This window comes from Elephantulus edwardii, unplaced genomic scaffold (genome assembly GCF_000299155.1).
Source record: "Elephantulus edwardii isolate Elephantulus edwardi_28Jun2011 unplaced genomic scaffold, EleEdw1.0 scaffold00340, whole genome shotgun sequence".
Classification (NCBI taxonomy): domain Eukaryota; kingdom Metazoa; phylum Chordata; class Mammalia; order Macroscelidea; family Macroscelididae; genus Elephantulus; species Elephantulus edwardii.
In genome coordinates this window covers 2,136,193-2,152,389 of record NW_006400090.1, presented here as the reverse complement: position 1 = coordinate 2,152,389, position 16,197 = coordinate 2,136,193, and the positions used below count along the sequence as shown (strand labels likewise).

General features: G+C 46.1%; 1 protein-coding gene across 1 annotated transcript; it reads right to left on the bottom strand.

Moving 5' to 3' along the window:
• Positions 1–9,274: 9,274 nt before the first annotated feature.
• Positions 9,275–14,291, bottom strand: TMEM106A (transmembrane protein 106A). Its single transcript, XM_006901696.1, has 7 exons — positions 14,084–14,291; positions 13,532–13,595; positions 11,305–11,458; positions 10,543–10,683; positions 10,382–10,425; positions 9,745–9,798; positions 9,275–9,395 (listed from the first exon to the last, which is right to left on the bottom strand). Exons 1-7 carry the CDS (start codon positions 14,289–14,291, stop codon positions 9,275–9,277), a joined length of 786 nt encoding a protein of 261 aa, XP_006901758.1.
• Positions 14,292–16,197: the final 1,906 nt, after the last annotated feature.

The window sequence follows — 16,197 nt, the reverse complement described above, 5'->3', positions numbered from 1 at the left end:
ATTTCATTCACATCCCCAAAAGGCCCAACACAATGTTCTGAAACCAGTAGGTCCAGTAACTTTTTTCCTCAAAATCTCAGGGCGTATTTTGGCTAGAGGTTTAACAAGTATCTCAGGATAATACGGAGAGAGACTTCAGGTCTCAGATGGTTCAGTTAGCTGGACTTTTTTTTTTGTAGTTGGAATTTTTTAAAATTTTATTATTTTATGTGTGTGTACCGTCAAATGGGATCTGACTGGTACAGGAGGAGATTGCCCCTCCCTCTCCAGTAAAGCATCTGGTGGATTCAAACCGCTTGCCTCTAGGATTGCAGTGCAGCTTCTTGCCACTAGGCCACCAGAGCTCCCTAGCTGGAATATTTTTAAGAATATGAGCTCTATTCTGCATTTTACTCTCCTTCTAACCAGCATCAGCTTTTCACCACCGTCAGATTGGTCGATGATGGTGATGGGTCACTATCTAGTCTTCTGGTCTCGGGGTACTTGGGTCTGATTCATGTAACCTATCAGTCCCATAACTTTGGGGGTTTTTTCTGTTGTGGTGGTTTTTTTCTTACTTTTTTGGCTCCTGATGGATGAGTAAAGACTTAGGTTGTATCCTAGACAACTCACTTCACTAGGATGCAGAACATGAACTTTGTAAACTACATTATGACAGTCAAGGTCTCCCAAACTTTCTTTAGAAAAAAAAGTTGAGTGAAAATTCATGAATCATATTGGTTTTTAATTCAACCATTCGTCCATGTTTTGTCTTATAACATTAATTACAACTGATTGTTGTAGTTATTCACAACGTCTGATTAACTCCTTGCTGTATATATCGCTTTACCTTCAAGAAACTTGTATCTATTTTTTATTTTCATTTTTGTGCCCCTCTCTTCCCCTTTCCATTTCTAGGAAGAATCATCCAAAATGATTCTCTATGTGTAAATCTTTCCTTAGCTCTTCATGATAGTGGTTTTATACTAGTTTTGTGATGGATTCATGTTACTCAGCATAGTTTCCTAGATTCATTCATGTTTTCTGGAGTTCCATGTATTCTTTGTCTTTCTACAGTGTTGCATAACTCCATTGTATGAATGTACTATGTTTGGTTTCTTTTTAAATCCATTGATGGACACTTGGCTTTCCATTTCCTTGCTATTGTAAATGCTGCTGCAATGAATGAGGGTGTGCCTTATCTAGCGCTTACTTCTTTAGGATTGCTGGACTGATACTCCCAACTTTCTAAGGAAGCACCAAACTGCCTCCCAATGTGGTTGCATCATTTTTTCCATTCCTACTAGCAGAGTATAAGAGTTTCAATCTCTCCACACGCTTGCTAGCATTTGTTGCTTGCTGTCTTGTCATTGGCTAGAAACTTTCAAATCAGTCTTGGAAGTTGGTTTTTTGGTGGTTTTTTTTGCTTTTTTTTGAGGAGTTTCTGTTGTATCTCCAATGAATGTATCTGTCTTTATATATTTATATTTATACCTGCATGTAGATTCTTGTGGGTGTGTTTGTGTACCATCAAATCTTATCCAAATGGCATAGGAGATTACCTTCCTCCAGAGGAGCATCTGGCAGATTCGAACTGTATGCCTTTGAGACTGCAGCACAGCTTCATGCCGCTAGGCCACCAGAGCTCCCTTACGTGTTGCTGTGTTGTTAAGTGCCGTTGAGTCACAGGCGACTCATAGCAACCCTATGAAGGAGAGTCCTCAATGTTTGGGTGTCTTTCATCCTCTCTCCAGGTTCATAGGGTTTCCAGAGGCAAGCTATTACGGAAGTGGATGCCACTCCTCCTTCCAAGCTTGTTTTAATAGGGGAGCTCCACCCTGCTCTCTGTCCGCATTGGGTAACCAACCATTAACACATTTGACACACACCAGTGTCACAGTGTTCAGCCTCACAGCAACCACAAGTTACCACTGTATGGCAACTTGTACACCAGGGCTATATGACCTAGAGGAATGTCTGAACAAAAACAATGAAAGACAGGCCCGAGGGCTGTGGATTAAAAGTCACCCACCTTTGGCTTGGTAGCATCGCTTTCTGTCCACTGGGCCAGCTGATCTCTCTATGTTGATGTTATTGTTGTTAAGTGCCATTGAGTCGCAGGTGACTCATAGTGACCCTATGAAGGAGAGTCCTCAACGGCTGGGTGTCTCTCATCCTCTCTCCAGGTTCATAGGGTTTCCAGAGGCAAGCTGTTACGGATGGATGCCACTCCTCCTTCCAACCCTTACATGTATGTTCATTTTTATATGTGTTCACCTGTTCATACTCATATACAATACATATATGCCTATACTCATCCTTAAGTGATCCTAGACTAATTTTTGTACTTCATTGAATCTGTTGCACTTTTATATGAGCCCTGGTGGCCTAGTGGGAAGAAGCTGCACTGCCATCCCAAAGGCACATGGTTCAAATTCACCAGTTGCTCTGCAGGAGAAGGGTGGGCAATCTCCTCCCATGCGATTAACTGTCTCTGAAAACCCACCAAGAGGGTCAGCTATGAGTCGGTTCCAACTCAATGGTACACAAAAACAACATTCTTAAGTAATCCTTTGGAAGCAAGAGTGGCATCCACTTCCTAAAGAACATGCCTCCGGAAACTCTATGAGCTTTGATAAATGTTGATAGTTGTAGAGGGGCTTCAGGCCTTTTGTTCACAGGACTGCTATGAGTCGTGCTTGACTTGAAGGCAAGTCAACAACAAGTGATCCTATGTGGGAAGCCAAATTCCAAACTACCTATTAATCATAAACCAAATGCTGTATCAGGATATTAGGAAGGCACAGATACAAGCTGGAAATCCCCTTGAAATGCCTAAGGTCTGCATTTTCACAATTCTTTGTATTTGCTAGCTCCTCCCTCTTGAGTCAAGCCTAAGGTTTTCAATAGAAAGAGCTTAGCTTCATTTGCATAGAATTCTCTTTGTGATTTGCTCCCTGGCAATTTTCAATAAAGACACAGGGAAGCTGGGTTCTGTGCTTTAGTTCTTCCAGCTGTTTGGCCCCTGCCTTATGCTGTTTTCTCCTCCAGTCTTGGTATCCTGTCTCATTATTTATTCTTTAGCCTCAGTCAACAACAATCCTAAACATATTTTTTGTACTTTATTGAATTTGCCGCCCTTTTATATATGTAAAAATCTTTGGTACAAGCATTCTGTTCTCAGGAGCACTTCTCTGCAGCATTATTACTTTGATTGAGCATGTGGTGTAGGGAGCCCTGGTGGTCTGTAGGGAAGTCATGCTGCTAACCCAGAGGCTGCAAGAAAAAGATAAGCAATCTTCTCTCATGCAATTTACAGCCTTGTAAATGAGTGAACCCAATGAAGGATCAATTGTGTTAGGTCTGACTCAATGGCAATGAGTTTGTATTGAGTGCTCCTTATACCCTTTCCCATCACCAAAAGCAACAAGCATTTATGGCCTAAAGCATCTTTCCCTCTCCCTAACCCCTGGTAACCTACACTCAACACTGGTATTCTTATAAAAGAGGGACTATCCTTATTTGCTCGACTTCTTTCACTGAGGATTAAGCCCTCCAGGTCCATCTATGTTGTTTTGTGGACTCATGATTTTTCTTTATGATTGTGTAGTATCTCACTGTATGTATGTCCCACATCTTGCTTATCCATTTAACCACTGATACTTTGGTTATTTCCATTCTTCTACATTGTAAATAAAGCTTCAATGAGCAAAGGATTGCATGTGTCTGTTCACATAATTGAGTTTAGCTCTCTAATTGACATACTTCAAATAACAGACACAGTGCTGGATGTGCTAACCAGTTTATGGCAGGAAATTTGGAGGGCAGCTACTTGGCCAACTGACTGGAAGAGATTTGTATTTGTTCCCATTCCCAAGAAAGTCGATTTAACAGAATGTGAAAGTGATTGAACAATATCATTAATATTACATGCAAGCAAAACATTGCTGAAGATCATAAACCTCCCCCCAAAACAGCTAGAACAGTAAATTGACAGAGAACTGTTAGTTCAAGCTGAGTTTAGAAGAGACTATGGCACCAGAGATACCATTGCTGATGTCAGATGGATCCTGGCTGACAGCAGAGAATACTAGAATGTCTATCTGTATTTTATTGACTGTGAAAAAGGCAATTTGACTCTGTGCATCATAACAAATTCTGGTTAACATTAAGAAGAATGGGAGTCTCAGAATACTTAATTATATTCATAAGAAACATATACCTAGACCAAGAATCTGTTACATGAACACTGAGTGGTATAAAATCAGAAAAGTGTATTAGGCCTGTTTCCTTTTCCCATACCTATTCAATTTGTACACTGAGCAAACAGATCCATATTGGAGGAAGATTCATCAATAATTTGCATTATGCAGATGATACAACCTTGTTTGCTGAAAATGAAGAGGATTTGAAGTACTTGTTGCAAAAGATCAAAGACTAGTCTTTAATATAGACTGCGTTTGAACATCAAGAGACACAAATCTTCACCACTGCCTGATAGCAACATGATGATAGATGGAAAAAAGAAGTTGTCAGTGATTTCATCTTACTTGAATCCACAATCTACACCCTTGATACCAGCAGTCAAGAGATCAGGAGATGTAGTGCACTGGAGAACTCCATTTTCAGGGGCCTCTCCGACTTACTGAGGAGCAATGTCTGAATACTAAGTAGCACCTGATTCAGGGCATGGTCTTTTCGATCACTGAACATAAGAACACTGAATATCCCTTGGACTGCCAAAAAACCAAACAGGTATGTCTTGGAGAAAGTACAACTGGAGTACTCTTTGGAGACAAGGATGATAAAGCTCATTTCACATATTTTGGGCATGTGGGAGATGTGGGAGAGTATATTCCTTGGAAAGGGACATCACGCTTGGAAAAGTGGAAGATGAGCGAAAGAAAGGAAGATCCTTCATGAGATGGATCAACACAATGACTGAGAAAACGAACTCCAGTGTGTGAGAGATACTGAGGATGGCACAGGATAGGACAGGGTTCAGGCTGGACAGTTGTTCACAGGGTTGATGAGTTGTGCTCGATTGAACAGCACCTAAGTCCAACCAACAGGCTAAAGCCCTAAGAATGGGATTGCTGGGATGAGATCTAAGAGTAGCTCTGTTCTCGTGTTTTTCACAGTAGTTGCACCATTTTACAGTCCCACCAGCCATAGACAAGGGTCTCAATCTTTCCACATCCTCACTAACATTTGTTATCGGTTTATCAGTGTCATAGTCACTGAGATGGTTTCTCCTTATCGCTCTGATTTGCAACCAATGGCCAATGACTGATGATGAGCATTCCCCACCCCTCGTGTTTATGGTTGGTTGGTTGGATGTTATCTTGGGTGAAGATTCTGCTTATGTTCTTTGCCATTTTATTCATTCACCTTTTTGTTGAAGCTTTCTATAAATTTTGGAGATTAGAACTAAATCCGATAGAAGGCTTACAGACATTTCCCCTCCCCTCAGCCTGTACTTGATGAGCCTAAAGTTTTAATTGCAAGGTTCTATCTATTTTGTCTACTATCCGTGCATTTGTTGATCCCATAGTTTACCAGGAATTTTAGTTTTAGGTTCAACATTTAGGTTTTAGGTCCATCTTCAGTTAATTTTTGTGTGCAGTATAAAACATGAGTCTTATTTCATCTTTATGCAAATAGCTTTCAAATTGTGCTAGTACCACTTGTCAAAAGACTATTTCCCCTCCTTTGAATGCCCTCTGTCTTCTTGTAAAAAATCAGTTAACCATAGGTGGCTGGGCATAATTTCATATTTTTGGTCAAAATGTATACAGCTAAAATGGTTCCCATTCAAGAATTTCTCTATTACTGATAATGGTTACATATTTTCCCCTCTTTCTATTGTACAAGGTTTGTTCTTACACAAGTAGAATAATTTACCACCACCACTAATCTGTCAACACTCCGTTTCTATTAATAAATGGGTGCGTATCAATGATCTAATTTTCAGAGAATCGCTTTGGTTTTTCCTCCCGGCCCTTACACAGTCCAGTGTCTGTTTCAACTGTATTCTTGCCCCATGTAGCTATGGTTTGATTGTTGGTCTTAACAGGGTTTTCAAGCAATGCTTGTTGCTTTTCTACCCTGAGTTTGAAAAAGTTCAAACAAACAAGTGCCTTATGTTAGTACTTCAGGTGAGAACAGGTGAACTTGTCTTGGACAGGTTAGAACAGATGAACACAATATTTGCAAAGGTCTGCATGGTCCCCTACAGAACCCGCCTCCCCCTGGGTTGCAAAATGCTGCTTTCAAGACTGAATGAGGGGGAAAAACAACCCCCCAAAACAAAAAACTGAATGAGGAAGGGGTGAAGCATAGGCAAGCAAGAGAGTTGTGAAACTTTCCTCCTGTTTCTAAGCTGCCTTTTTCTTGAATCAGCATTTACTGACTTCCGTTTATTGTACTTTTGAGTTCCAGAATTTTCCAGAGCTCTGACAGCTTCTGTTTGTTTTTCAGTGTTTCTGTTGGGGAACAGGAATGTGGAACTGCCTACTCAGTTATCTTACTGACTCATTTTCAGAAATTTCTAAACTAACCTATTTTGACTATTTCCTTCTCTTCTCAGTCAACAAATTACAAACAGCAGTGGTGATCCCTGAAAGAGACCTCAAGACCCCATCGACATCAGCAGAGTGGGTTACACCTCAGCAGCCTGCAGCATCTCTACTCCAAAAGACATCTGCTGCTGATCCATTCTAGAAGAGGAGGCTAGACAGAAATAAAATTCTTTCCTCGAAAGAATCAAGAGACTGGCCAGCTTGGAAGGCTGTGATGTAAAGGCAAGAAAAGCCATGAGATGCACAGGGAAAAGTGGGTGGAGTGTAGTTCTTTACTTCTCCAGGCAAAGCCACCAGCAGATGGGCCCTACAAGTCTAAAACTACTGTTATAAGGTGCCATTGAGTACAATTCATAGCGACCCTATGAACAGGTCTGAGCTCCGTCCTATCCTGTGCCATCCTCACAATCTGATACACTTGAGCCCTGTGCAGCAGTCACTGTGTCAATCTACCTAGGTAAGCACCTTCCTCTTTCACTGTCCCTCCACCTTTCCAAGCATGATGGCCCTCTCTCCAAGGAACAGCCTCTCCTAGCAACATGCCCAGCTTATGAAATGAAGCTTTATTGCTGTAGCTACCAATAGGGGCAACTCCATTACTGACTCCTATTTAGCAATGACAGATCTGCTGGGGACACAGGGTTTATGACTGTCATTAGAGTGATATTCTTTCACCTCATCCCATGGTTACTGAGATACAGGCATGGAAAGGAGGTGGTGAGTCACTGCAGAATAGGCCTACTTAGTGAAGCAGCAGATGGAGGTGGCAGGGAAGGGGCTAACCCGAATCCAATGTCTGGTCCACAGCAGGAATTCAGCTATTGAAAGGATGATGATGGGGGTGTGTGTGTGTGTAGAACAAACTCTCAGCTCGACTAGCCTTAGGCAGAGGAAACCTGACCATGCACAGAGGAAGGAGAGTTGTCTACTAAAACACACAGGCCTCAGCTCTTCTCTTTGGAAAGACCAGGACGTCTTTTTTTGGAGATCAAGAGATTCTAACGGGAAAAGCCATAGGTAACCTTATCAGTCCTAGGTGGAAGAGAGTGCAGGGCTGGGAAGACCTCGGGCATCAGGCTCTGTACAGAAACGTACAAACTCTAGTAAGTCTTCTTCCACAATCACTAGATAAAAGCTACCTTAATTATTCCAATGGCCACCAGCTTTGATGGTCACAAATGGTCATTTAAGTGTATCCTGGACAACATCAACTTTGGGCCCAACCAAAGAAGTCCCACCACAGTGCAATCCAGGAATGTGTCCTGAGGGGAGCGTCTCAGGACAGAACAGGAATGTTCTCAAGAGGGGCTCAGAAGTCTCAGGAGGAGACCTCGACACCCGATGTTCAATCCAATCTGGGTAGTAAGTGCCTATCAGTCCTTCCTCCACACAGGAGACTTTTTGCAGATACTGTTTGACATAGTTTATTGAATACATTCATTCTTTACATTTGGTGACGGAGGCCCAGCAGAAGCTGCAGCCTGGCCTCGCTTGAGTGTGTTGCTCTTGCTGACATTTGCTTTACCCAGCTACCCGGTGTGAATGAAAGCTTGGAGAAGGCACACACTCCCTCCTTTCTCTCTCCCTCAGCCAGGTAGTTACCAGGCCCTGCACTCCCCTTTCCATCCATCCTACCTCACATTCTGCTTTCACCAGCTCCCATGCCTCCTGTCCCCTGGCTGATCTACAGTCACCCTTTTAGCAAACATCTTTGCTCAGTTTAAGAACAGAAACCACCTTGTTGTGGAGCCCTGTGGGCACGTGGGGGTTATCTGGTGCTTCGTGCCAGCAAAGTACCATGAAAAAATAGGATCTAGATCTCTTCCTGCCAATGTGCTGCCAGGAGGTGAGCAGAGGCTGCTGGGAACAGAGAATGGGCCCTTTGCTATAAGCTAGGGAAGGAGCTTTGGCTGGATACTGAGAACATCTTGATAAACTCTCAGGAGTTGAGTAGCTGGGCCCTCTGTTTCATCTGCTTATGTCCACTCAGCTCACCAATAGCCAGAAACTCTTAAAATGACTCTTGGTTTTCTTTGTGCCTCTCTTTCCTCCTACTTTGACTCCTATTTTGTAAAGAAGACTATCTTCTCTCTAGTGAGAAGGCACTTTCTTTCTTCTCTGGAGAGCACAGCTCTGTCTTTCCAGGAACCCGGGACAGTTACTAACCAGGAAGAACAGAGGGTCAAAGGACTTGGCCAGTCTTGCTGTTAGATGGGGAGGCGGACAAATTACTAGCGGTGAGACAGTTCTCTATCAAGTTGTCACAGGATCAAAGCAGGGTGGGGCAGAACTCCTATGAACATCAAAAAGGCCCTGGAGGCAGTGGTGGATGCCCTCCATTCTCTTATCACTGAGTAGAGAAGTTGCAGAGGGTCAAAGGAAAGCCTGAGAAAAATCTCTGCTTTCTTCATGTTTAGGCAGGAGGGGAGCCAGCTGTGCGGAGCTCAGAGCAAAGTGCTTAGCACAGAGAGGGCAGGTCCTACTCCAAGAACTTGAAGGCAACCAAGGACAGAATCAGATTCCAGTCCCTGGGGGAATTTATTCCTGTGCAAAAATCAGACGATCTGACTGCATTTGAATGGAAGCTGGGGGAGAGAGGAGGACAAAGCAGAGTTCTTCCTTTGACAGTCATTTCAGTCCATCCTCAGAGACCACAGAGTTGTGGGAGATACAGACTAGTCTTGCAGGTGCCCGGAGTACAGGCAGTGGACAGGTCACGGTGGGTGAGGGGTCAGCAGGTAGGGAAGCGACAAGTTTCCGCGGCAGTCCACATACTCATAGCTCTGGAAAACGAGCTGCTCTGAATGGCTCAGGTAGGAACAGGTCAGCGTGCCCCTGCAAAAGGAGGAACAGGTTTGTGCACCTCTGCAGGGGGAGGAGCCTTTGATACCCAGCTGTGCTGTCCTGTCAGGCAGGGTCAACTCTCAACACCTCCCCACTTCTTTCTGCTCTTTCCTCTACCAGACATAGTATCTGGGACCACCACTCCACCTGTGTCCCAGCCGCTTGCAGACAACTCTGTGGCTCTCATCACCCCCAAAATGAGACCTAAAGAAGGGACTGGGCTTGGGATTCCCAAAAGCCAACAAAAATTCCAGGAGAGAGCTCCGATGACTCCCAGAGGCAATTGAAGAGGGACAGAACTGGGTGGGGAAGACAGAGCAGGGCCCCAAGACCTACTTACTGGATATGTAAAAGCACATGATGGACTTTGATTTTTAGCCAGGTACAGATTTTGCTGAGGGAGAGAGAAAGACTGAACTTGGGACCATGTTCCACCACAGAGTAGCTTGTCAGAGAGTTAAGAGACCCAGCCCTTCTCCCCTCCCAGCTCCCTTCCATCAGGAGCCTGCAAAGCTGGTGGCCTCCAGCCACTCCCCTTTTCATTTGCCTAAGGTAACATCAGGGAGTGCTACAACTCCAAAGGCAGCTGAATCTACCAGCTGCTCATGGGAGAAAGATGGGCAATCTCCTCCCATGGGATTAACTGCCTCTGAAAACCCACCGGAGGGTCAGCTGTGGATTGGTTCTGACTAGATGGCATACAACAACAAAAACAAGGTCACTGCCCCACACTTGGCAGAAAGCAAGACCCTTATGTTCTTCAGTCAGGCTGAAGAACTCAAAGTCATAGTAAATTGTAAGGATTAAATTTCATTCCTGTTTTTTATTCCAAATGAGGTCTCCAAATAGGTAGAAGCTAGAGACTCTGAACCCTTGCACACTGCAGTTCTGGCCACAAAAGGGCAGGCCAAATACTGGCTGCTGAGTTTGCAACGCAGGAAAGAGGCCCAAAGGAGGAGAAAGTAAGGAATACTCACTATGTATTTTCATCCCCTATCCTGTTGGCCACTGCGTAAAATATCTGTCAATCAAACGGACACAGGGGTCAGCACCAATACAGCTGATTCCCTCCCACACCACACAGACTCCCCTCTGTCCCCCCACTGGAGGGCAGGCTGTCCAAGGAGAGGGGTGTCACCTGTTCACTGGCCAAAGGGCCAATGGGCAGGAAGAGGCTTTCGGACACCTGCCCCACAATGAAGGAGAGGTGCAGAACTTCGATGGTCAGCTGTGTCACGGTGATGGGGTAGTAGTTGGGATTGGAAATGTTCAAGACATTCTGGAAGACAAGGAAAGAGAGGGATGAGGATGGGGCCATATCTGAGGGGAAAGCCATTAGTGGTAGACATATGGCAACCTGAACCATCAGCCTGACTGAACCCCATTCCCTGTGATGAGTCTCAGATGTGAAGGACCAGAAAGCCCCTTAGAGGGATTCTTAGGAATAAGGGGCCATCTTTATTTATTTATTTTTTTAATTGTCATTATTTTTACGTGTACCGTCAAATCAGATCTGACTGGTACAGGAGGAGATTGCCCCCTCCTTCTCCAACAGAGCATCTGGTGGATTTGAACCGCATACCTCTGGGATTGCAGTGCAGCGTCTTGCCACTAGGCCACCAGAGCTCCCTGGGGCCATCTTTAAACTCCAGAGTTTCAGATACTCTAGCCCTTCTGTGCATCCTAGGATTTATCTGGTCCCCATATGACCCCTCACTGTATAGTCTCAATACTACACATTCCTCGCAGGGGCTCCTGCTGCTCCTGCTTTTTCCCAGGCTCCCAACACCTTCGGGGTCCCGTCATGTCCTTCCTGGCTCCCCATGGCCAGGGTGGCAATGCTAAGGCAAAAGCTACACAGGTTGCTAGGAAGGAGACCTGAGCCCAGAGAATCCCTCACCGTTATGTTGAGATGGACATCAGCCTTGTCAAAGGCTACAGTGGAGGAGTTGAGACCCACAGGAAGCACTGAAACAGACCGGGGAAACAGGAAGAAGACGGCTAGGGCAGAGGTCACCAGGCAGATAAGCACTGCTAGGAACACGAAGAGCTTCCTGTGGGAGAGTGAGATCTGTGAACATCAATGAAACCTGAGAGAGGTGGGGTTCCAACACAAGGCTCTTCCTCACTTTCCTCCCTACAACTGCACTTTTAACTCCCAGATGTGAGAGAGGGGCCCAGGCTTCCAGTGTGGGCAGGAAGACAGGAGAAAGGGGCAAACAGCTGGGCTTCCGTTCCCAGCTCTCTGCAAATATGGCCAGATAAAGTATGGTAAACGCTATCAATCCCCTCAAACGATTACATTTATGCTAAGGTAGCTAGGTTCTTATTAGATATTTCTCTGTCTCTTTAAGGAATAAGGACTGATCTCCCTGTTGTATTCAGCCATTCTTGCAGAACTAGATACACATCAAGCAAGTGACATTATTTTCTCTTAAACTTTAAAGGATTGAGTATTGTTAGCATTTTCTAGCAACTTACGTAATTCTTAGTTACATAAGGGGGTTGTTTGAGTAGGGGTACAACTTCTTTAGTTGCTTACCCCCAGTTTTAGTGGAAAACATCAGGTCTGTCACCTCCAGAACTTAGCAGCTTTGCTTCCCTTGGTCAGTAAACTTCCTGTCCTAGTAAACTAAAACTAATGTCTTCTAGCTTCTCGATGGTCACTGTTTTTGTCTTAGAACCTGGAGGGACTTCTCCTCTGGGGAACAACTCCAAAACTCCAAACTGTAATTATCCTCTATGTTGTAAATCCTAACCTCTCTGATGTTTATGAGGCAGAATTATTAGAGCCACACAGTGAAAAACCAAGATATAGAGAGCTCTCAGAGGACCACCTGGCAGGCAGGTGAGGAACTTCCCCCAGAACCGACAGACAAAAAACCTTTCCCTAGAGCCAACTGCATTTGGATTCTTGGTCTCCTAAATAACTGAAAATATATTTTAATCAACCCAGGGGCCTCTCAGAAGAAAGGTCTGGTGATCAACATTCAAAAAACCAAACCTCTAGAACCCTGTGAAGTGTAGTTCTACTCTGACACACAAGGAGCTACATGAGTCAGAACTGACCTGATGGCAGCCAACAAAGAGCTAACACCTCCTTGTTAACGAATGTCTTCTCTTTTCACGGACCTGGAATCAGAACCAACTCATAGCTGATCCTCCAGTAGGTTTTAATTTACAGGCTGTAAATTGCATGGGAGGATATTGCTGTCTTTCTCCTGGGGACCACAGATGGATTCAGTTGCCAGAGAGGCACCACCTGGGTGCGGCCCTTAACAGTTTGATTCTAGGACAGTGGCTGCTTCTTCCAAAGGGCTGGGTGGGGGCCTTCCCTTAAGCTGAAGCTGAGGACTGGGGTTGGGGGGTGGGGACATTGCAAGGATTCATGGCAAATGGGGCCAAATAAAACTCAGAGTCCTAGGCAGCCCCCAACCTCCCAAGGTCCAGGGCTACAAGTGAACCTCTGACGTGTCCTAACACAGGGAGCAGCTGGTTTCCCATTCCTACTGTGGAGAACAAGCAGGCCTCAACTGCTATAGTAAGGCAAGTTTTTTTGAAAAACCACTTCCCAAGAGCAACTGTAGCCAGGGTTGTCCCCACCCTCTCAGTAAGACATGCAAAGCCAAGAGGTCCTCTGTATGTATCAGAGGGGAGCAGCGATGCTCAAGGAAGGATAGACATCAAGTTGTGGAAGGCAGTGTCTGCGTTTCTGAAACCAGTAGTAGTCTTAGAAACAGTAACTAGTACACTGCAGTGAGGCTCAGGTTTTCTGAGGGACAACCAATGAAGAAAAGCTGGAGCAGTAAAATAAGAAAGACTCTGACATACTTTGGACATGTTGCCAGGAGGGATGGGTCCTTGGAGAGGGACATCATGCTTGGGAGGGTGGAGGGACAGCGCAGGAGGGGAAGACCCTCTATGAGATGGATTGATTCGGTGACTGGGATAATCGGGATGGGTGTGTCAGAGGCAGTGCGGTTGGCGCAGGATAGAGCAGGGTTTAGGGCTGTTGTGCATAGGATCGCTATGAGTCGAAAACGACTCAATGGCACATAACAACAACAACAACAAGATGACCAACCCCCTGGCAGCCTATGAGGTGACGCAGCAGGGGAAGGCCTTACGTGTGTCTTGGTTTCAGTCTCTGGTCTCCATAGGGGATGAGGGCCACCAACTGCTTCTCCAACTCTGTAGAGAGAAGAGGAAGGAGGGGCAAGACCAAGAAGCCGTAAAACCTTGCCCTTGAGAAAGATCCATCACCCTCACAGAGCAGTACCAGAGAGGACAGGGAGTTCTGGGTTGCACAGACACTTAACAGGCAGATTAGCTTGTCATTTCTAGAATGGAAGTGAGATTTTTCACAAGCAGGTCAGGAAACTTTGAAAGTCTCCAGTGAGTTTAGAGATGCCTAGTTTTGGGGAGGTAATTTTTAACTTTCTGAATTCCAAGGCATACAACTTTATTCTGGCAGCTGGAAAAACCCAGCCAGGACTATAACCATGGCAGGAGGGTTTCTTCGCAGCAAGCCTTGGGGTAGTCAGCCTCACAAAGTGGCTGAGAGGTAGCAGTGGACCCAACTCCATTCAAGATCTATTGGGGGAGTGAGGGGTCTTGGCCTTGGGTCAAGCTCAGTTCTTCCCAGATTTCAAGCTATTTGAGAACCTTGACCTACTCACCTTGGGGGATCTCCCCGCTGCCCTGGCAGGTGGGACAAGGCACAAAGCCACCACCACAGGCCCTGTCACAAGTCACATAGGAACTAAAGGACTTGATGGTAGCAGTGCTGGAATAGCTGGTGACTCTGTTGTTAATGGCTGCATCCTGGGACAGGATTGGCTTGCTCTCGTCATCCTGGCATCCAACTTGGGACAAGATCTCACCCATTCTCCGGGAGGATTTTCACTAATGAGACAAGAACAAAGTTCGGTGTTCAGCATGTGTTAGCACTGACACAGAACAGAACTCTCAAGTTCTCAAGGGCTGACAGAGCCCCACTCCAGGGCTCAAGCAAGGGCAAGCCTAAGGAAGACAGAGAATGGAAAACAGGACTCTGGACGGAAAGCACACTGTGCTTCTGTTCCTTTCCTCATTGCACTAGAGCGTAAATCTAATTAGCCTACAGCAGGGAAAAGCAAAGCAGAACTGGCTTTACCCTGAGGGACTTCCCTAAGTGAACGCAGGCTTTTTTCTTTTCTCCTGAGTTGTGTCACTCACGTCAGGAAGTTAATTGGGGGGGGGGGCCGCTGGGCTGGGGTAGCCTCGACAGTCCCTTCTTGGAGCCTCTTAAAATCTTTTGAGAGAAGCCGAAGATATTCCAGGCCAGTTCCATTCAAGGGTCTGGACAGGTGCTGGTTTACTAGCAAAGAAAGAGCCCTTCGAAACAAGGATAAAGATGAGATAGGTCGCAGGTGTGGTTGTGAACCCTTCCCCACTGCTCCGTGACAGCTGCGTAGGAAAGCTGTGGCTCACAGCAATGCTGAGATGAGGTCTGCCCTTCGCTATGCAAGGTCAAGATTAAAACTGGACTCTTCGCGAAAGGTTCAGGAGTGGCCTGATGAAGCACAACAGGCCACATTCAAATCTGGCGCCTTACCTGGTTCAGGTGTTGAATGCTGGAGGCAGGCCCCTCTCGGATGCAAGTAGGCAAGGTTTAGGAATGTCTTCGCGCAGGGTCTCCGGAGCAGGGAGGCCCAGGGGCTGCCCCCTCTGCAGGCTCCGGGCGGAGCGAAGCGCTGCCCTGCAGGGAGCGGGGAGGAGGGAGCAGGCACCTTGGTCTCAGAGATGGTCAGATCTGTTTCCTGAGCTTCTCCGGTTCCGGTCGGAGAGGCAGCGAGGCAGAAAGGCCGGAACTTGATTGAGATTTCAAGTCCCACGAGAACCCCGAGAGACGGTTAGTCGAGCTTGGGATCCACGAGGCAGTGCTGGGTTAAGGGGAGTCACAGGGGCCCCTGGGCCCCGTTCCCTTCAAGGAAAAGCAGCGACCGAGGGTCCCAGCAGCGTCTGGACGAAGGGCTACAGGGGAATCCGCAGGGCAAGTGGCGCCCCCCCCCCACGTCCCGCCCTTGCCCTCCGCCGGCCCCGCCCCACGCAGAGCCGCCCGCCCGCCGGCCCCGCCCCACGCAGAGCCGCCCGCCCGCCGGCCCCGCCCCACGCAGAGCCGCCCGCCCGCCGGCCCGCCCTCCTCGACAGTCCAGGCACCTACACCGGGGCGGGTGGGCCTTCTACCCGAGCCCCATCCGAACCTTTTAAATAATCAACAACTTGGAGGACTTGCGGTCTGAATCCTGGTTTTATTGAATAACATTCAACAACAATTATAATGTAAATAAACATTATGGCTAATGATTAATTAAAATCACCATTCATTATAAATACCAACTGGGTTAAATAATAATACTATTTTAACTATTCTTCCCATTTGGAGCTGGGGGTCAGTTTCTTGGCCCCCACCCCCCAACAGTCATTTTCATGAATAAATCTGTAGCGGTTTTGGTTACCCCTTCTCTTTCATTAACTGCACTCCTTTCTAAACAGTGAGGGCCAGGCCTCTAAGAAGCCAAGCTTTCCCTTTCAACCTAGAAGAACCATCTTCAGTGAGCTTGCCTGCTAAAGTTTTGCAAAATACGAGCTTCTTCCGGTTGTTCTAGGATCTCTAGGTAAACATCACATCAGACATTCAGGAAGTCATGGTACACACTCACTTGCTCATACCCATAGCTTAACTTTGCTGAGATTAACATAGGAGCTGGCCTTTTATTCATGTGTCTAACCTCCTCCTCGATACTGTAAA